Here is a 21,474-nt window from a genome sequence, read left to right on the forward strand (position 1 = left end):
TTATCTACTCTGGATGATTGTGACAACTTGGTCATTCCAGAAAAATTATGCAAGATGGACAAGTTCCTAGAGGTTCCGGTGCACCCTGACGCTTTTCCTATACCCAAGCGGGTGGCGGACATAGTGAATAAGGAGTGGGAGAAGCCCGGCATACCTTTTTGTTCCCCCTCCTATATTTAAGAAATTATTTCCTATGGTCGACCCCAGAAAGGACTTATGGCAGACAGTCCCTAAGGTCGAGGGGGCAGTTTCTACTCTAAACAAGCGCACTACTATTCCTATCGAGGATAATTGTGCTTTCAAAGATCCTATGGATAAAAAATTGGAGGGTTTGCTTAAAAAGATTTTTGTACAGCAAGGTTACCTTCTACAACCCATTTCGTGCATTGTTCCTGTCACTACAGCAGCGTGGTTCTGGTTCGAGGAACTAGAAAAGTCGCTCAGTAGAGAGACTCCATATGAGGAGGTTATGGACAGAGTTCACGCACTTAAGTTGGCTAACTCTTTTATTTTAGATGCCACTTTGCAATTAGCTAGATTAGCGGCGAAAAATTCAGGGTTTGCAATTGTGGCGCGCAGAGCGCTTTGGCTAAAGTCTTGGTCAGCGGATGTATCATCCAAGACAAAATTGCTTAACATCCCCTTCAAGGGTAAAACTCTCTTTGGACCAGAATTGAAAGAGATTATCTCAGACATCACTGGGGGAAAGGGCCACACCCTCCCACAAGATAGGCCTTTCAAGGCCAAGAATAATTATAATTTTCGTTCCTTTCGTAATTTCAGGAACGGACCGGCCTCTAATTCTGCATCCTCTAAGCAAGAGGGTAATGCCTCACAGTCCAAACCAGCCTGGAAACAGATGCAAGGCTGGAACAAGGGTAAGCAGGCCAAAAAGCCTGCTACCGCTAACAAAACAGCATGAAGGAGTAGCCCCCGATCCGGGACCGGATCTAGTGGGGGGCAGACTCTCTCTCTCTTTGCTCAGGCTTGGGCAAGAGATGTTCAGGATCCCTGGACGCTAGAAATAGTTTCTCAGGGTTATCTTCTGGAATTCAAGGAACTACCCCCAAGGGGAAGGTTCCACATGTCTCACTTATCCTCAAACCAAATAAAGAGACAGGCGTTCTTACATTGTGTAGAAGACCTGTTAAAGATGGGAGTGATACACCCAGTTCCAATGACGGAACAAGGAATGGGAGTTTACTCAAATCTGTTCGTAGTTCCCAAAAAAGAGGGAACCTTCAGACCAATTCTGGATTTAAAGATCCTAAACAAATTTCTCAGGGTACCATCGTTCAAAATGGAAACCATTCGAACGATTCTACCCACTATCCAGGAAGGTCAATTTATGACTACCGTGGATCTAAAGGATGCGTACCTACATATTCCTATCCACAAAGAACATCATCAGTTCCTAAGGTTCGCCTTTCTGGACAAACATTACCAGTTTGTGGCCCTCCCATTCGGATTAGCCACTGCTCCAAGGATTTTCACAAAGGTACTCGGGTCCCTTCTAGCGGTTCTAAGACCGAGGGGCATTGCAGTAGTACCATACTTGGACGACATACTAATACAAGCGCCGTCCCTTTCAAAAGCAAAGGCTCATACAGACATCGTTCTGGCCTTTCTCAGTTCTCATGGATGGAAGGTGAACATAGAAAAAAGTTCTCTGTCTCCGTCAACAAGAGTTCCCTTCTTGGGAACAATAATAGATTCCTTAGAAATGAGGATTTTTCTGACAGATGTCAGAAAGTCAAAACTTCTAAGCGCTTGTCAAGTTCTTCATTCTGTTCCACGTCCTTCCATAGCTCAGTGCATGGAAGTAGTAGGGTTGATGGTTGCAGCAATGGACATAGTTCCTTTTGCGCGAATTCATCTAAGACCATTACAACTGTGCATGCTGAAACAGTGGAATGGGGACTATACAGACTTGTCTCCAGTGATTCAAGTAGATCAGAAGACCAGAGATTCACTCCGTTGGTGGCTAACCCTGGACCACCTATCCCAGGGAATGAGCTTCCGCAGACCAGAGTGGGTCATTGTCACGACCGACGCCAGTCTAGTGGGCTAGAGCACGGTCTGGGAATCCCTGAAAGCTCAGGGACTATGGTCTCGGGAAGAGTCTCTTCTCCCGATAAACATTCTGGAACTAAGAGCGATATTCAATGCTCTCAGGGCTTGGCCTCAGCTTGCAAAGGCCAGATTCATAAGATTCCAATCAGACAACATGACGACTGTTGCATATATCAATCATCAGGGGGGAACAAGGAGTTCCCTGGCGATGAAAGAAGTGACCAAAATAATACAATGGGCGGAGGATCACTCCTGCCATCTATCTGCGATCCACATCCCAGGTGTGGAAAACTGGGAAGCGGATTATCTGAGTCATCAGACATTCCATCCGGGGGAGTGGGAACTCCACCCGGAGATCTTTGCCCAGTTGACTCAATTATGGGGCATTCCAGACATGGATCTGATGGCGTCTCGTCAGAACTTCAAGGTTCCTTGCTACGGGTCCAGATCCAGGGATCCCAAGGCGACTCTAGTGGATGCACTAGTAGCACCTTGGACCTTCAATCTAGCTTATGTGTTTCCACCGTTTCCTCTCATTCCCAGGCTGGTAGCCAGGATCAAACAGGAGAGGGCCTCGGTGATCTTGATAGCTCCTGCGTGGCAACGCAGGACTTGGTATGCAGACCTAGTGAATATGTCATTGGTTCCACCATGGAAGCTACCTTTGAGACAGGACCTTCTTGTTCAGGGTCCTTTCGAACATCCAAATCTGGTCTCCCTCCAGCTGACGGCTTGGAGATTGAACGCTTGATTCTATCAAAGCGTGGGTTTTCAGATTCTGTGATAGATGCTCTGGTTCAGGCCAGAAAACCGGTAACTAGAAACATTTACCATAAGATATGGAAAAGATATATCTGCTGGTGTGAATCCAAGGGATTCCCATGGAATAAGATAAAAATTCCTAAGATTCTTTCCTTTCTGCAAGAAGGTTTGGATAAAGGATTATCTGCGAGTTCTCTAAAGGGACAGATTTCTGCTTTTTCAGTCTTACTACACAAACGACTGGCAGCTGTGCCAGATGTTCAAGCATTTGTTCAGGCTCTGGTTAGGATCAAGCCTGTTTACAGACCTTTGACTCCTCCCTGGAGTTTAAATCTAGTTCTTTCAGTTCTTCAAGGGGTTCTGTTTGAACCTCTACATTCCATAGATATTAAGTTGTTATCTTGGAAAGTTTTGTTTTTGGTTGCTATTTCTTCTGCTAGAAGAGTTTCAGAGTTATCTGCTCTGCAGTGTTCTCCGCCCTATCTGGTGTTCCATGCAGATAAGGTGGTTTTGCGTACTAAGCCTGGTTTTCTTCCAAAGGTTGTTTCTAACAAAAACATTAACCAGGAGATAGTTGTACCTTCTTTGTGTCCGAATCCAGTTTCAAAGAAGGAACGTTTGTTACACAACTTGGACGTAGTCCGTGCTCTAAAATTCTATTTAGAAGCTACAAAAGATTTCAGACAAACATCTTCTCTGTTTGTCGTCCATTCTGGTAAAAGGAGAGGTAAAAAAGCGACTTCTACCTCTCTTTCCTTTTGGCTTAAAAGCATCATCCGATTAGCTTACGAGACTGCCGGACGGCAGCCTCCTGAAAGAATCACAGCTCACTCCACTAGGGCTGTGGCTTCCACATGGGCCTTCAAGAACGAGGCTTCTGTTGTTCAGATATGTAAGGCAGCGACTTGGTCTTCACTGCACACTTTTGCCAAATTTTACAAATTTGATACTTTTGCTTCTTCGGAGGCTATTTTTGGGAGAAAGGTTTTGCAAGCCGTGGTGCCTTCCGTTTAGGTAACCTGATTTGCTCCCTCCCTTCATCCGTGTCCTAAAGCTTTGGTATTGGTTCCCACAAGTAAGGATGACGCCGTGGACCAGACACACCAATGTTGGAGAAAACAGAATTTATGCTTACCTGATAAATTACTTTCTCCAACGGTGTGTCCGGTCCACGGCCCGCCCTGGTTTTTTAATCAGGTCTGATGAATTATTTTCTCTAACTACAGTCACCACGGTACCATATGGTTTCTCCTATTTTTTCCTCCTGTCCGTCGGTCGAATGACTGGGGTGGGCGGAGCCTAGGAGGGACTATATGGCCAGCTTTGCTGGGACTCTTTGCCATTTCCTGTTGGGGAAGAGATATTCCCACAAGTTATGGATGACGCCGTGGACCGGACACACCGTTGGAGAAAGTAATTTATCAGGTAAGCATAAATTCTGTTTTTATGGACCCCTGGCCCGACCATACAACTACTATCACACTGAAGTCACAATCCGAAATTGCACAAAGAAATAAAAAACATTTGCTAAGTAAGTCCTACCTCCTCTGCAAATGAAAGGTATCTGCTGTCTGACTCAGGCACACACTATACAAACAAAGTGCCTAGTCTGTCTCACACTGTGCATAGTGGTTTAGTGCACACTCAAAAATCCTCTCACATACTAATACTTTACTCCTTGTAATAACATTTCCCATGTGCTCAATTAGCACTCTGCTGTACTACCCACTGGTGGCTGCCAACATTTAAAAAAAAAATTGTAGTACCCCTGGCCCATTGGGCCCCTGACAGGAGTCACCCCTGTCACCCCCTGATGGCGGCCCTGGCTATGCCTGTTTAGCCACGTTACACCTATGTTAATTTCTGCTAATGGTCTTCTAGCTCTCACCCAATCTTTTGCTCTGCCTTATACCATCTAATCTTCTGCCTTATTTCCCTTCCTAATCTCGCTTTTTCTTGTTTTCACCCCACTGTATCTGCTAAACCTGTCTTTGTTTCTTTGAGAGTAATGGGATTATTTTTTGTTATGGAATATACGTCCAGTGATCTTCTGACAACAAGAGGAACTATAAATAGAGGATGACTTATTGAGCATTGTATTTGTATCTATTAAAGGGACAGTCTAGTCAAAGTTAAACTTTCATTATTCAGATAGGACATGTAATTTTATTCAACTTTCCAATTTACTTTTATCATCAAATTTGCTTTTTTCTCTTAGTATTATTAGTTTAAACTAAACATAGGTAGGATCATATGCTAATTTCTAAACTCTTGAGGGCTGCCTCTTATCACAGGCTTTTTAAATTCCTTTTCAACACAAAGAGACTAAAAGTACACGTGGGCCATATAGATAACACTGTGTACAGGCACAGGAAGTTATTTAGGATTTAGCCCAACACTATGCTAACTGCAAGACAATAGATCATAAACAGTCACAGTCATGTGATCAGGGGGCTGGAAGAAGGTTCTTAGATACAAGGTAATCACAGAGGTAAAAACTATATTAATATAACTGTGTTGGTTGTGCAAAACTGGAGAATGGGTAATAAAGGGATTATCTATCTTTTAAAACAATAACAATTCAATGGTAGACTGTCCCTTTAATGGTATTTATATTAGTAAAGGTAAATTACAAAATTATTTATTAGCATCTATCAATATTGTAAGTTAGTGACATTACACCAAACATTTTTCTTTCATGATTTAGGTAGAGCATACAATTTTAAACAATTTTCCAGTTTACTTCTATTATGAAATTTGCTTTATTCTCTTGGTATTATTTTGTTGATGGAGCAGCCATTCACTACGGGTTTCTAACTGAAGACATTGGTGAGCCAATGACAGGTTTTCTCTTGTAAGGTGTATCCAGTCCACGGATTCATCCTTTACTTGTGGGATATTCTCCTTCCCAACAGGAAGTTGCAAAGAGAGCACACAGCAGAGCTGTCCATATAGCTCCCCCTCTAGCTCCACCCCCCAGTCATTCTCTTTGCCGGATCTAAGCAACAGGGTCTCTCTCGGAAAGGTAAAGTGAATGTGGTGTTAGATTTGTAGTTTTTGTTCTACAAGCAAAAGTTTGTTATTTTTAAATGGTACCGGTTTGTACTATTTACTCTCCAGCAGAAAAGGGATGAAGATTTCTGTAGAGATTTAAATGATTTTAGCTAGTTGTAACTAAAATCCACTGCTGTTCCCACACAGGACTGAGGAGTACAAGAAAACTGCAGTTGGGGGAACGGTTTGCAGATTAAGCTGCAATAAGGTATGTTCAGTCATTTATTTCTAGACAAGACTGTGATAATGCTAGAAAAGGACTGATAAGATACCCATGAGGGAAGGGTAAGCTTTATTCAGAGACTAAGTATGGAATTACAAGCTTACATAACAGGGCTAATTTATGCTGGTTGACACTTTTTTATGGGTTGACACTTTTTTATGGCAAACGGTTTTTACTTATAAACATCGTTTTTGAGACACTTAGAAGGTCCTTTTGAGTTTCTTTCAGGGGTTGTTACCCACATGGCTAATATTATAACTCCTAGGAGTGTTTCTTTAGACCTCACAGCACCGGAGTAAGGTGGGAGGGGCCTAATTTTGCACCTCAGATGCGCAGTTAGATGGACTAGATCTTCAGAGGCAGAGAAAGAGGCTGCTTCCGGGTGGTAAATCGCCATAGAACAAGCCACTGAGCTGTTGTTCGTTCCTGGTAGAGCGCTTCTCTCTTTGTATGCAAATTATTATGACTCTGGGGAAGTCTCCCTATGGGTGATGGGGGAAACCAGACGTGGACTCCTTGCCCAGTGTGCTTAGAGGAATGTGGCTGCACCTCACTGACGAGGCCCATAGAAGGCCGAAACGATCGTCTGGGGTTGTCATGTTCCTTGTTCAGAGGAGAATTGCCTGGTATTTCGGGGCTGGACTGACCTTACTTGGCGGGATCAGACTGATATACTTCAGGAAAGTTTTCTTCTGTGAAAAGCACACTGGTCTAAAAGAGGCTGCTTCCGGGTGGTAAATCGCCATAGAACAAGCCACTGAGCTGTTGTTCGTTCCTGGTAGAGCGCTTCTCTCTTTGTATGCAAATTATTATGACCCTGGGGAAGTCTCCCTATGGGTGATAGGGGAAACCAGACGTGGACTCCTTGCCCAGTGTGCTTAGAGGAATGTGGCTGCACCTCACTGACGAGGCCCATAGAAGGCCGAAACGATCGTCTGGGGTTGTCATGTTCCTTGTTCAGAGGAGAATTGCCTGGTATTTCGGGGCTGGACTGACCTTACTTGGCGGGATCAGACTGATATACTTCAGGAAAGTTTTCTTCTGTGAAAAGCACACTGGTCTAAAAGAGGCTGCTTCCGGGTGGTAAATCGCCATAGAACAAGCCACTGAGCTGTTGTTCGTTCCTGGTAGAGCGCTTCTCTCTTTGTATGCAAATTATTATGACCCTGGGGAAGTCTCCCTATGGGTGATGGGGGAAACCAGACGTGGACTCCTTGCCCAGTGTGCTTAGAGGAATGTGGCTGCACCTCACTGACGAGGCCCATAGAAGGCCGAAACGATCGTCTGGGGTTGTCATGTTCCTTGTTCAGAGGAGAATTGCCTGGTATTTCGGGGCTGGACTGACCTTACTTGGCGGGATCAGACTGATATACTTCAGGAAAGTTTTCTTCTGTGAAAAGCACACTGGTCTAAAAGAGGCTGCTTCCGGGTGGTAAATCGCCATAGAACAAGCCACTGAGCTGTTGTTCGTTCCTGGTAGAGCGCTTCTCTCTTTGTATGCAAATTATTATGACCCTGGGGAAGTCTCCCTATGGGTGATGGGGGAAACCAGACGTGGACTCCTTGCCCAGTGTGCTTAGAGGAATGTGGCTGCACCTCACTGACGAGGCCCATAGAAGGCCGAAACGATCGTCTGGGGTTGTCATGTTCCTTGTTCAGAGGAGAATTGCCTGGTATTTCGGGGCTGGACTGACCTTACTTGGCGGGATCAGACTGATATACTTCAGGAAAGTTTTCTTCTGTGAAAAGCACACTGGTCTAAAAGAGGCTGCTTCCGGGTGGTAAATCGCCATAGAACAAGCCACTGAGCTGTTGTTCGTTCCTGGTAGAGCGCTTCTCTCTTTGTATGCAAATTATTATGACCCTGGGGAAGTCTCCCTATGGGTGATGGGGGAAACCAGACGTGGACTCCTTGCCCAGTGTGCTTAGAGGAATGTGGCTGCACCTCACTGACGAGGCCCATAGAAGGCCGAAACGATCGTCTGGGGTTGTCATGTTCCTTGTTCAGAGGAGAATTGCCTGGTATTTCGGGGCTGGACTGACCTTACTTGGCGGGATCAGACTGATATACTTCAGGAAAGTTTTCTTCTGTGAAAAGCACACTGGTCTAAAAGAGGCTGCTTCCGGGTGGTAAATCGCCATAGAACAAGCCACTGAGCTGTTGTTCGTTCCTGGTAGAGCGCTTCTCTCTTTGTATGTAGATCTTCAGGCTGTGTTCACATGGTGGCTCCTGCTACAATTTGAGGACCCATAAGAAGCTTTTTCCCCATAAATCCAACTCCTAAGGGAAGGTAGGGCCACAGCAAAGCTGTGGCAAGTTGCTAAATTTGTTTTAACTGGTCTGTTAGCTTACTATTGATCCGGTTTGGGCATTAAGGGGTTAATCGATTTTTTTTGCTAGCTGTGCAATCTTGCCAATGCTTTAGGTACATACTGTGAAAATTTCAGAAAGTTTGGTGCATTTTTCACTGTTTGGGAAAATTGTGTGCTTTTTTTATTTCTTAAAGGCACAGTAATGTTTTTTTTGCAAAGTGTGTTTTTGCTTGATTAGTGTGATTTCTAAGCCTGTTTGTCTTACTATTAGTCTGTTAAACATGTCTGTCACCAAGGAAAATCCTTGTTCAATGTGTTTAGAAGCCATGGTGGAACCCCCTCTCAAAATGTGTCCCACGTGTACTGATATGTCTATACATTTTAAAGACCATATTGTTGCACTTAAAAATGTGGACCAAGATGATTCTCAGACAGAAGGTAATGAGGTTAGCCCGTTGACCTCTCCCCAAGTGTCACAACCAGTTACGCCCGCTCAAGCGACGCCTAGCACCTCTAGCGCGGCTAACTTTTACCTTACAAGTTTTGTCGACAGTTATGGATAATTCCCTCTCAGTATTTTTATCTAAGCTGCCCTTGTTACCTGCAAAGTGTGATAGCTCTGTTTTAAGAACAGATTATGAGCATTCTGACGCTTTAGTAGCCGTATCCGATATACACTCACAACGCTCTGAAATGGGGGCGAGGGATGTGCTGTCTGAGGGAGAAGTTTCCGATTCGGGAAAGGTTGCTCCTCAGACAGACTCAGATACGTTGGCTTTTAAATTTAGTAACTAGGGAGTGGGATAGACCAGGTATTCCGTTTGTTCCCCCTCCTGTTTTTAAGAAAATGTTCTGCATATCTGACGGTCCCTAAGGTGGAGGGGGCTGTTTCTTCACTTGCTAAACGCGCAACCATACCAATTGAGGACAGTTGTTCTTTTAAAGACCCTATGGATAAAAAATTAGAGGGTCTACTTAAGAAAATATTTGTTTATCAAGGTTTTCTTCTCCAACCTATAGCGTGCATTGTTCCTGTAACTACTGCAGCTGCTTTCTGGTTCGAGGCGCTGGAAGATGCGCTCCAGACAGAGACCTCATATGAGGATATTATGGACAGAATTAAGGCTCTTAAGCTGGCTAATTCTTTTCTCACAGATGCCGCTTTCCAACTAGCTAAGTTAGCGGCAAAGAATTCAGGTTTTGCCATTCTGGCGCTCAGGGCGCTATGGCTCAAGTCTTGGTCGGCCGATGTGTCGTCAAAATCCAAACTACTGAACATCCCTTTCAAAGGAAAGACCCTTTTCTGGCCTGAATTGAAAGAGATTATCTCAGAAATCACTAGGGGAAAAGGCCATGCTCTCCCTCAGGACAAATCCTTTAAGACAAAGAACAAACAAAATAATTTTTGTTCCTTTCGAAAATTTCAGGAGCGGTCTCGCTTCATCCTCCTCTGCTGCGAAGCAAGAGGGTAACACTTCACAACCCAGGGCAGCCTGGAAACCTTACCAGGGCTGGAACAAGGGTAAACAGGCCAAGAAGCCTGCAGCTGCCCCCAAGACAGCATGAAGGGGTAGCCCCCGATCCGGGACCGGATCTAGTAGGGGGCAGACTCTCTCTATTCGCTCAGGCCTGGGCAAGAGACGTACACGATCCCTGGGTCTTAGAGATTGTATCCCAGGGATATCTTCTAGAATTCAAGGACTCCCCTCCAAGGGGAAGGTTCCATATTTCTCGTCTGTCTACAGACACGACAAAGAAAGAGGCGTTCTTACGCTGTGTAGAAGACCTACATACAATGGGAGTGATCCACCCAGTTCCAATTGCGGAACAAGGGCTGGGTTTTTACTCAAACCTGTTTGTGGTTCCCAAAAAAGAAGGAACTTTCAGACCAATCCTGGATCTCAAAATTCCTCAGAGTCCCATCATTCAAGATGGAGACCATTTGGACAATCTTACCAATGATCCAGGAGGGTCAATATATGACTACCGTGGATCTAAAGGATGCATATTTACATATTCCTATCCACAAGGATCATCACCAGTTTCTCAGGTTTGCTTTTCTGGACAAGCATTATCAGTTTGTGGCTCTCCCTTTCGGGTTGGCCACTGCTCCCAGAATTTTCACAAAGGTGCTAGGGTCCCTCCTGGCGGTGCTAAGGCCGCGGGGCATAGCAGTGGCGCCTTATCTAGACGACATCTTAATTCAGGCGTCAACTTTCCAAAGAGCCAAGTCTCACACGGAAATTGTAGTGGCCTTTCTGAGGTCTCACGGGTGGAAGGTGAACATCAAAAAGAGTTCTCTATCCCCCCTCACAAGAGTTCCCTTCCTAGGAACACTAACAGACTCGGTAGAAATGAAAATATTTCTGACGGAGGTCAGAAAGTTAAAACTATTAACTACTTGCCGAGCTCTTCATTCCATTCCTCTGCCATCTGTAGCTCAGTGCATGGAGACAATCGGATTAATGGTAGCGGCAATGGACATAGTCCCTTTTGCACGGATACACCTCAGACCACTGCAACTATGCATGCTCAAACAGTGGAATGGGGATTATGCAGATTTGTCTCCTCAAATACAGTTGGACCAGGGGACCAGAGATTCTCTTCTCTGGTGGTTGTCTCAGGATCACCTGGCTCAGGGAATGTGTTTCCGCAGACCAGAGTGGATAATCGTAACGACCAACACCAGTCTGTTGGGCTGGGGTGCTGTCTGGGACTCCCTGAAAGCTCAGGGCTTATGGTCTCGGGAAGAAGCTCTTCTCCCGATAAACATTTTGGAACTGAGGGCGATATTCAACGCTCTTCAGGCATGGCCTCAGCTAGCTGCGGCCAAATTCATCAGATTTCAGTCGGACAACATCACGACTGTAGCTTACATCAACCATCAAGGGGGAACAAGGAGTCCCCTAGCAATGATGGAAGTAACCAAAATAATCAGGTTGGCGGAGGATCACTCTTGCCACCTCTCAGCAATTCACATCCCAGGAGTAGACAACTGGGAAGCGGATTTTCTAAGTCGTCAGACTTTTCATCCGGGGGAGTGGGAACTCCACCCGGAGGTATTTGCCCAGCTGACTCGGCTATGGGGCACTCCAGAATTGGATCTGATGGCGTCCCGTCAGAATGCCAAACTTCCTCTTTACGGGTCCAGGTCCCGGGATCCCCAGGCGGTGTTGATAGATGCTCTAGCAGCGCCTTGGTCCTTCAATCTGGCCTATGTGTTTCCTCCGTTTCCTCTCCTTCCTCGTCTGGTTGCCAGAATCAAGCATGAGAGGGCGTCGGTGATTCTAATAGCACCTGCGTGGCCACGCAGGACTTGGTATGCAGACCTAGTGGACATGTCATCCGTTCCACCATGGACTCTGCCAATGAGGCAGGACCTTCTACTTCAAGGTCCTTTCAAACATCCAAATCTAATATCTCTGCGTCTGACTGCTTGGAGATTGAACGCCTAATTCTATCTAAGCGTGGTTTCTCTGAGTCGGTTATCGATGCCCTGATTCAGGCTAGAAAGCCTGTCACCAGGAAAATCTACCATAAGATTTGGCGAAAATATATTTGTTGGTGCGAATCCAAGGGCTACTCATGGAGTAAGATTAGGATTCCCAGGATATTGTCTTTTCTCCAAGATGGATTGAAGAAAGGATTGTCAGCTAGTTCCTTAAAAGGACAGATATCCGCTTTGTCTATTCTTTTACACAAACGTCTGGCGGAGGTACCAGACGTTCAAGCGTTTACTCTTACAGGCTTTAGTCAGAATCTAGCCTGTTTATAGATCTGTGGCTCCGCCATGGAGTCTGAATTTAGTTCTTTCAGTTCTGCAAGGGGTTCCGTTTGAACCTTTACATTCCATAGATATTAAGCTTTTATCTTGGAAAGTTTTGTTTTTGGTAGCTATCTCTTCTGCGCGAAGAGTTTCAGAGTTATCTGCTTTACAGTGTGACTCACCTTACTTGGTGTTCCATGCAGATAAGGTAGTTTTGCGTACCAAACCTGGTTTTCTTCCTAAGGTTGTGTCTAATAAGAATATTAACCAGGAAATTGTTGTTCCTTCTCTGTGTCCTAATCCTTCGTCAAAGAAGGAACGTCTGTTACACAATCTTGATGTGGTTCGTGCTTTAAAGTTCTATTTACAAACAACTAAAGATTTCAGACAAACAACTTCATTGTTTGTCATCTATTCTGGTAAGAGGAGAGGTCAGAAGGCGACTGCTACCTCTCTTTCCTTTTGGCTGAAAAGTATAATCCGTCTGGCCTATGAGACTGCTGGCCAGCAGCCTCCTGAAACAATTACTGCTCATTCAATCAGAGCAGTGGCTTCCACATGGGCTTTTAAAAATGAGGCTTCTGTTGAACAGATTTGTAAGGCAGCGACTTGGTCTTCGCTGCATACTTTTTCCAAATTTTCTAAATTTGATACTTTTGCTTCTTTGGAGGCTATTTTTGAGAGAATGGTTTTACAAGCAGTGGTGCCTTCCGTTTAAGGTACCTGTCTTGTTCCTTCCCTTCATCCGTGTCCTAAAGCTTTGATATTGGTATCCCACAAGTAAAGGATGAATCCGTGGACTGGATACACCTTACAAGAGAAAACAGAATTTATGCTTACCTGATAAATTACTTTCTCTTGTGGTGTATCCAGTCCACGGCCCGCCCTGGCTATTACGTCAGGTAGATTTTTTTGTTTAAACTACAGTCACCACTGCACCCTATGGTTTCTCCTTTTTCTTCCTAACCTCCGGTCGAATGACTGGGGGGTGGAGCTAGAGGGGGAGCTATATGGACAACTCTGCTGTGTGCTCTCTTTGCCACTTCCTGTTGGGAAGGAGAATATCCCACAAGTAAAGGATGAATCTGTGGACTGGATACACCACAAGAGAAAGTAATTTATCAGGTAAGCATAAATTCTGTTTTTTTCCTGCTCCTAAAGATAAACCTTTCAGCAAAGGATAACAAGAGAAGGAAGACAATTAAATAATAGAAGTAAATTGGAAGGTTGTTTAAAATTACATGCTCTTTCTGAATCATGAAAGAAAAAATTTGGGTTGCATGTCCCTTTTAAGAAGAACATTTTCTTCGATACTAAAAAAATATGCTTGAATGTTCTCAAATAACTTGAAGTTTCTCTTTTTTATCCATTATGTAATACATATTTTTGTAAAACAGGTGCTGGCGGGATGGCCATCTACACACACAAGGACGTGCTGGCATGGGAATGCAGGGGGTCGTCTTCATACAGACCCCAAGCAAGGGGTAAGAACAGTCACACTCATTTTATTTATTATGTAGATAAGACTCTGAATTGAGAATATTATAAAAAAAATACTTGCTTACATGACAAATGCACTAGTAGTTAGCATAGTCTAACTACAATATTCATATAGGATAACTCTGTAGCTAACTGTACATAACTCCTCAGTCTGCTAAAGAGTGAAGAATATGTAGATGTTTGAAATGAGACAATATGAAAACTCTAATAGGTGCATATTACATTCAAAGTGCAATCTGATGTTTCTTTTCTCTCCCTTTCTATTACTTTGATTCCACTGGCCAATCAGATTGTGAAGTATGTTGTAACTACAGTTCAGAGATACTGGGACATGCATGATTGCCCAGTACTATTGCATTGTGAAAATGCTGATACTCCATGGCCCAAAGGTAGAACATGCTGTGATGTGAAGTGTTATTGCAGAAAATGCAGCATGTCTGGAGAAGAACAGGATATGTGCAGGAACTATTAGCACTGCTCTCTTCAAACAGTGCTGTGCTTTGGCTGCATTGTGAATGTTTTTCTTATGATAGTACGACCAGAGCACAGCACTGTTTAAAGAAAGCATTAAAATACAGAGCAGTATTGCAATGCGGCAGCGCTATGATTGATTACTGCCTCTTAAGGTTTTTTTTTCATGCTCGCCTTCTAGTCTTTCCCATTCTGCAAAGCTGTTACTCCTGAATGTAAGATTTTCTTGTCTGCAATGCACATTTCTTATTACTACATTTTTACCTTATAATTATGTGATATTAGACCAAGTGCAAAGGAAACATTTAATCAAGAGACAATTGAAAAATGTATCAATTTTTTTTTTTTTTTTTCTGTAGCTACTTTGCAATGCAATTTTCAAATGCTGCAATATATTCTAAAATTCTAAAACTATATTCTAAAACTTTAAAAATTGCTTTATTTTACAGGTAGAGGATAGCAAACTTTGTTGATTCCATCAACAATATTTCAAATGAATCATTAAATATGTTTCATTCATAAAAATAAATGTACACGCTTCTGTTGGCGTCCAGCTCGTGAACATTATTGACCCCTGTTTTGTATGTTCATAAGCTAGATGCCAAAGGGGGGCATGCAATGACCCATATTCGCCATTGAAGACACAAATAGAGTACGAGTTGTGGGCGGAGGAATGCCGGAATTTTTAACTACACTAAAGGTGAACTGTTTTAATAATAATGCATCTTCATTTATTTTCATGAATGAAAGTGCCCCTCATTTAATGATTCATTACAAATATTGTTGATGCAATCATAGAAGCTTACCATCACTTTAATCAACACATTGCAATTTGTTTAGTGCTTTAGGGTAACTAAGTACCTAATTTAACATCGAAATTCATTTTTTTTTTTAAAAAAAAGGACCTCCAGAAATATTTTCACCAAAAAAAATCTAATTGCAGAAAGTGTGAAAAAGTTCTGCCTTTGGGCTCCATGGAAATGTTGAACTTACCCTGGCAATAGCATGCATACTTGCAAGTTAACGTATAAGCTTTGCAATGTTTGCTATGAATGAAATTGTAACATGGTGTTGACTTTCAGTATATCTCTATAAATAGAGCAGAATATATATAGACAAATTCACTGGCTAGCAGCAGGAAAATCTCTGTTCAGCAAGTGGAGAAATTAAGTAAGAATTTGGCAGTATAAAATGTTTTGTAATAATAATATGACGTTCCCATTGATAAAAATGGCCACTTTGACAGAAATACAGTATGCATAATCGTTTGAAGCTTAACCATTTAAAAGGGCCATTATAGAGAAAAAAAATGACTTGATCTATTTCTTTTTAGAGCATGCAATTTTATCGCTAGTGACACTGCAACCGCTATATGTTTAAATGAGTAAAGTAATTAAACGCATGGTACCTTGGAAGCTGCAGAGCACTGCTAATCCAATCAGCAGTGCTAGTAGCATGACCCAGCTGTGTGTCTAGTGCTGCTGTTTGGATAAGCATCCATTTTTGCTTGTGCTGTAGTTCCCAGTTGGTACTTTATTGCAGTGTCGCTTGTGATACAATTACATGCTCTTTTTACTAACATGCTATCTGTCAACTGAGTGGTTATAACACTTTAGTTAACCTTTGTTATAAGACTGTTGCCTTTCATTTGTTGTGTAACAGATTGCACTGTTATGGACAATTCTTGTACTATGTTTAATTTAGAACCTCGATAATAATAATACATTTTTTTTTTTTTTTTTTTCATGTTTTAACAAATTAGATTGCTGTAATTGTCACTATAATGGCTGATCTTAGTAGAAATATTTAGTAGTTTTTTTATATATTTCAGGCTTTGATAACCTGATAGTATGAGAACATTTGCTAGTACAACTGAGCCCGTGCACCTCTGAGGGTTCTCCGTCCAGCGAGGTGTGTTCCCTACAAGCATCCCCAATTACTCAAGCAGTTCCCCAGGGCACTACTAACCCTCCTGCAGGAGGGGCCTTTTGGCCTCCAAATTTCGCAGATCAATTGCATACAACGTTCTCTGCGGCCATAAATGCGATGCCTCGTCCTACTAAGCGCACGCGGAAGGTACGGCACAGCTATCCGTCTCAGGGGTCTTCGACTCCGCTGGATATCTCCGACAGACTATCCGCGGAGGAGGACAATTCCGACTTGTCGGAGGCTGTCGCTTCAGAATCGGCTACTTCTAGGCCTCCGTCCACGGAGGAACCATATTTCAAATTTAAGATGGAGCATTTGTGTTTCCTGCTGAAGGAAGTGCTTGCTACGCTGGAGGTTCCTGAATCGAAGCTACCGGAGGAACCTTCGATCCCTAAATTGGATGGGGTTTATGAGAACAGGGTAGTGTTCCAGGCCTTCCCGGTTCCTATCAAAATAGTGAAAATTGTTAAAAATGAATGGGAGAAACTAGGTTCAACCTTTTCTCCCTCGTCTTCTTTTAAGAAGCTTTTCCCCGTTCCGGATGCACAGCTTGAACTGTGGGGAACTGTCCCTAAGGTGGATGGTGCTATCTCCACGCTCGCTAAGAGAACGACCATTCCGCTTGAGGATAGCTCCTCTTTCTCCAACATTGGTGTGTCCGGTCCACGGCGTCATCCATAACTTGTGGGAATATTCTCTTCCCCAACAGGAAATGGCAAAGAGCACAGCAAAAGCTGTCCATATAGTCCCTCCTAGGCTCCGCCCACCCCAGTCATTCTCTTTGCCGTTGCACAGGCAACATCTCCACGGAGATGGTGAAGAGTATGTGGTGTTTAGTTGTAGTTTTTTATTCTACTATCAAGAGTTTGTTATTTTAAAATAGTGCTGGTATGTACTATTTACTCTGAAACAGAAAAGGATGAAGAGTTCTGTTTGTGAGAGGAGTATGATTTTAGCAGCAGTAACTAAAATCGTTTGCTGTTTCCACATAGGACTGTTGAGATGAAGTAACTTCAGTTGGGGGAAACAGTTAGCAGACTTCTCTGCTTAAGGTATGACTAGCCATATTTCTAACAAGACTGTGTAATGCTGGAAGGCTGTCATTTTTCCCCTCATGGGGACCGGTAAGCCATTTTCTTAGTCTCAAACAGAATAAAGGGCTTAATATGGGCTATAAAACTGGTTGACACTTTTATGGGCTAGATCGATTGCTTTATTTGGGCATTTTATACAGCTTGAGGTTGAAATTCACACTTATAACTCTGGGGAACGTTATTTTCACGGCAGGCACTGGCTTAGACACCTTCCCAGTCAGGAAGGGCCTTCTTTGTAGTAGGCAGAGCCTCATTTTTGCGCCATTACTTCGCAGTTACTTTTGAGAGCAGGACATGCAGCTGCATGTGTATGGGTCTGGAAGGAGTTGAAAAGGTCCCTAGAAGGCTTCATCTGGTATTGTATACCCCCTTGGGTTTGGTAAAGTCGCAGCAAAGGCTGTAGCTGAGACTGTAGAGGGGTTAAAACTATAAACGGCTCCGGTTTTGTCATTTTAAGGGTTAAAGGTCTGAAATTTGGGGTGCAATGCTTTGAATGCTTTAAGACACTGTGGTGAAAATTTGGGTAAGGCAGCGACTTGGTCTTCCCTGCACACTTTTGCCAAATTCTACAAATTTGATACTTTTGCTTCTTCGGAGGCTATTTTTGGGAGAAAGGTGTTTTGCAAGTCGTGGTACCTTCCGTTTAGGTAACCTGATTGGCTCCCTCCCTTCATCCGTGTCCTAAAGCTTTGGTATTGGTTCCCACAAGTTATGGATGACGCCGTGCACCGGACACACCAATGTTGGAGAAAACAGAATTTATGCTTACCTGATAAATTACTTTCTCCAACGGTGTGTCCGGTCCACGGCCCGCCCTGGTTTTTTAATCAGGTTTGATGAATTGCTTTCTTTAACTACAGTCACCACGGCACCCTATAGTTTCTCCTGTTTTTTTCTCCTGTCCGTTGGTCGAATGACTGGGGTGGGCGGAGCCTAGGAGGGACTATATGGACAGCTTTTGCTGTGCTCTTTGCCATTTCCTGTTGGGGAAGAGAATATTCCCACAAGTTATGGATGACGCCGTGGACCGGACACACCGTTAGAGAAAGTAATTTATCAGGTAAGCATAAATTCTTTTTTTAAGGAACCCAGAGATAATAAGATGGAGTCCATGTTGCTGAAGATGTTCCAACTGACGGGGTTCGTTTTCCAACCGGCAGCGGCTGTTGCTTCGGTGGCTGGGGCGGCTACCTATTGGTGTGACGCACTAGCTGCAATGTTCGAGGAGGAGACCCCCCTCGAGGAGATTTTGGATCGAATCAAAGCCTTAAGGGTAGCGCATTCATTCATTTGTGATGCTAACATGCAGATTATTCGCCTGAATGCTAAGACGTCAGGATTTTCTGTTTTAGCGTGGAGGGCTCTGTGGCTAAAATCATGGTTTGCAGATATGACATTCAAGTCTCGCTTGCTTTCCCTTCCATTCAAGGCAAAGGTTTTATTTGGCCCGGGCCTGGATTCTATTATATCTACAGTCAGGGGTGACATTTTTTTATTACTATCCCAAAGTGTTTAATGTCCCTTTAAATATATCTGACAACTCTTCATGCAATACCTTCTTAAGTAAAATCCTCACTAATTCAATGATCAAGAATATTATCTTTGCACAGAGCATATTTTAACTGGAGAATGCATTCTTACCAAGTTTAACTTTTAGTAACTGGATCAACGTCAGCCTTTTGAATCCATTTTTAACTCTGTGGCATAGTAACTAAATTGATTTTTCCTTTGGCTTATATGTTCTCTCCTGTTCCTCTCATTCTCCTAGTTAAAAAAAATTAAATAAATAAAATAATTCTATCTATATGTGTGTGTGTGTGTTTGTGTGTGTGTTTGTGTGTGTGTATGTATGTATGTATGTGTGTGTATGTATGTATGTGTGTGTATAAATATATATATGTATATATGTATGTATATGTGTATATATATGTATGTATATATGTATATATATATATATCCTATATAATAAAAGGCCAAGTGTGTTTGTCCGAAGCTGTCATGCGCAGTAGACAGCACAGCACGAGGACAAACACACCTGTCCTTTGAGAGTCCCTAAGTCTCTGCTCTGCAGTGCGAGCAGAAGTGTGCGTGACCGAGTGTGAAGGGGGCGTGGCCGAGTGCAAGGGCCGCGAGGGGGTGGCCGAGCGTGAAGGGGCGGGGCCAGACGGGCCGTGAAAGGCTGTGCAGTTTGAGAGCTCAAAAGAGGGGAGAGAGGGGGTAGGGAAAAGATAAGAAAGGTGAGAGAGAGATCAAGAGGGGAGAGAGAGATCAAGAGGGGAGATAAAAAGAGCACAAGAGAGGGAGCAAAAGAGAGGGGGAGAGACCGCAAAAGAGAGTGGAGGGAGAGCAAAAGAAAGGGGACAGAGAGATCAAAAGAAAGGGGGGGAAGAGAAAGAGAGGGGGAGGGGGGAGAGAGGGGGAGGAGAGAGAGAGAGGGGAGGAGAGAGAGAGAGGGGAGGAGAGAGAGAGGGGGAGGGGGAGTGGGAGGGGGAGTGAGAGGGGGGGAGTGAGAGAGAGAGGGGAGGGGGAGTGAGAGAGAGGGGAGGGGGAGTGAGAGAGAGAGGGGAGGGGGAGTGAGAGAGAGAGAGAGAGGGGAGGGGGAGAGAGAGACGGGAGGGGGAGAGAGAGACGGGAGGGGGAGTGAGAGAGAGAGGGGAGGGGGAGTGAGAGAGAGAGGGGAGGGGGAGTGAGAGAGAGGGGAGGGGGAGTGAGAGAGAGAGGGGAGGGGGAGTGAGAGAGAGAGGGGAGGGGGAGTGAGAGAGAGAGGGGAGGGGGAGAGAGAGAGGGGAGGGGGAGAGAGAGGGGGGAGGGGGAGAGAGAGAGGGGGGAGGTATAGAGAGAGGGGGGGAGGGAGAGAGAGAGGGGAGAGAGAGAGGGGGGAGGTAGAGAGAGAGGGGGGGGGAGGGAGAGAGAGAGGGGGGGGAGAGAGGGGGGAGGTAGAGAGAGAGGGGGGGAGGTAGAGAGAGAGGGAGGGAGAGAGAGGGGAGGGAGAGAGAGGGGAGGGAGAGAGAGGGAGGGGAGGGAGAGAGAGGGGGGGGAGGGAGAGAGAGGGGGGGGAGGGAGAGAGAGGGGGGGAGGGAGAGAGAGAGGGGGGGGGAGGGAGAGAGAGAGAGAGAGGGGGGGAGGGAGAGAGAGAGAGGGGGGGAGGGAGAGAGAGAGGGGAGGGAGGGAGAGAGAGAGGGGGGGGGAGGGAGAGAGAGAGGGGGGGGGGAGGGAGAGAGGGGGGGAGGGAGAGAGAGAGAGAGAGAGAGGGGGGGGGGAGGGAGGGAGAGAGGGGGGAGGGAGAGAGGAGGGGGGGAGAGAGATAGAGAGAGATAGAGGGGAGAGAGAGACAGGGGGGAGAGAGATAGAGGGGAGAGAGAGACAGGGGAGAGAGAGAGGGGGAGAGAGAGAGAGCGCAAAAGAGAGGAGGGAGAGAGCACAAAAGAGAGGGGGAGGGGGAGCGCAAAAGAGGGGGGGGGAGCGCAAAAGAGGGGGTGGAGAGAGAGCGCAAAAGAGGGGGGGGGGAGAGAGAGAGCGCAAAAGAGGGGGGGAGAGAGAGCGCAAAAGAGGGGGGGAGAGAGAGAGCAAAAGAGGGGGGATAGAGAGAGCGCAAAAGAGGGAGAGAGAGAGCGCAAAAGAGAGGGGGGAGAGAGAGCGCAAAAGAGAGGGGGGAGAGAGAGCGCAAAAGAGAGGGGGGAGAGAGAGAGCGCAAAAGAGAGGGGGGAGAGAGAGAGCGCAAAAGAGAGGGGGGAGAGAGAGAGCGCAAAAGAAAGGGGCAGGGAGAGAGCGCAAAGGGTGGGACCTCTGTACCCTGCAAAAAATGGCCCGTATGAACGGGCTTTAGGACTAGTATATATATAATGTGTGTGTGTATGTATATATACATACCTTTGAACTATTTATGGTCCACAGTCATGCAAATAAATAGGTCTTGCATCTGGTGTTTTTGCAAGCAAGCAGAGCTTTTTCAAGGACACAAGATATGCACAGCTTCTATTATCGTTTGGCATATTTTATCTGCTGATATGCGGTCACCAACAGGGTACTGGTAGATTCAGTAACTCTCATCTGCTTAACATTTTCTTAAATGTTTCATTAAAAGAGCTCCACTCAAATTCCTTTTTTGTCAGCTCTTATTAAAACAAAATGGGTTCAGAAACCACTGGTTAAACATTTTTGTTTATTCACTAGTATGTAAAATTTTGATCTATTCTTTTAAGCCATTATGGGTAGCTTCCCTCTGAAATCTTTCACTATAAAGTGTTTTATTTCTTTTTGTTATTACCTTAGTCAAACAGGCGCTATCC

At 44.6% G+C, this 21,474-nt stretch overlaps 1 protein-coding gene across 1 annotated transcript in view; it reads left to right on the plus strand.

The window, feature by feature from the left end:
• ABCB7 (ATP binding cassette subfamily B member 7) overlaps positions 1–21,474 on the plus strand; it is a 558,087-nt gene that overhangs the window by 65,429 nt on the left and 471,184 nt on the right. Inside the window, exon 3 of the mRNA XM_053699205.1 lies at positions 13,589–13,675. Coding sequence (XP_053555180.1) covers positions 13,589–13,675 — 87 coding nt within the window. The remainder of the gene's footprint in view (positions 1–13,588; positions 13,676–21,474) is intronic.

The sequence above is a fragment of the Bombina bombina genome, chromosome 1 (assembly GCF_027579735.1).
Source record: "Bombina bombina isolate aBomBom1 chromosome 1, aBomBom1.pri, whole genome shotgun sequence".
NCBI lineage: Eukaryota > Metazoa > Chordata > Amphibia > Anura > Bombinatoridae > Bombina > Bombina bombina.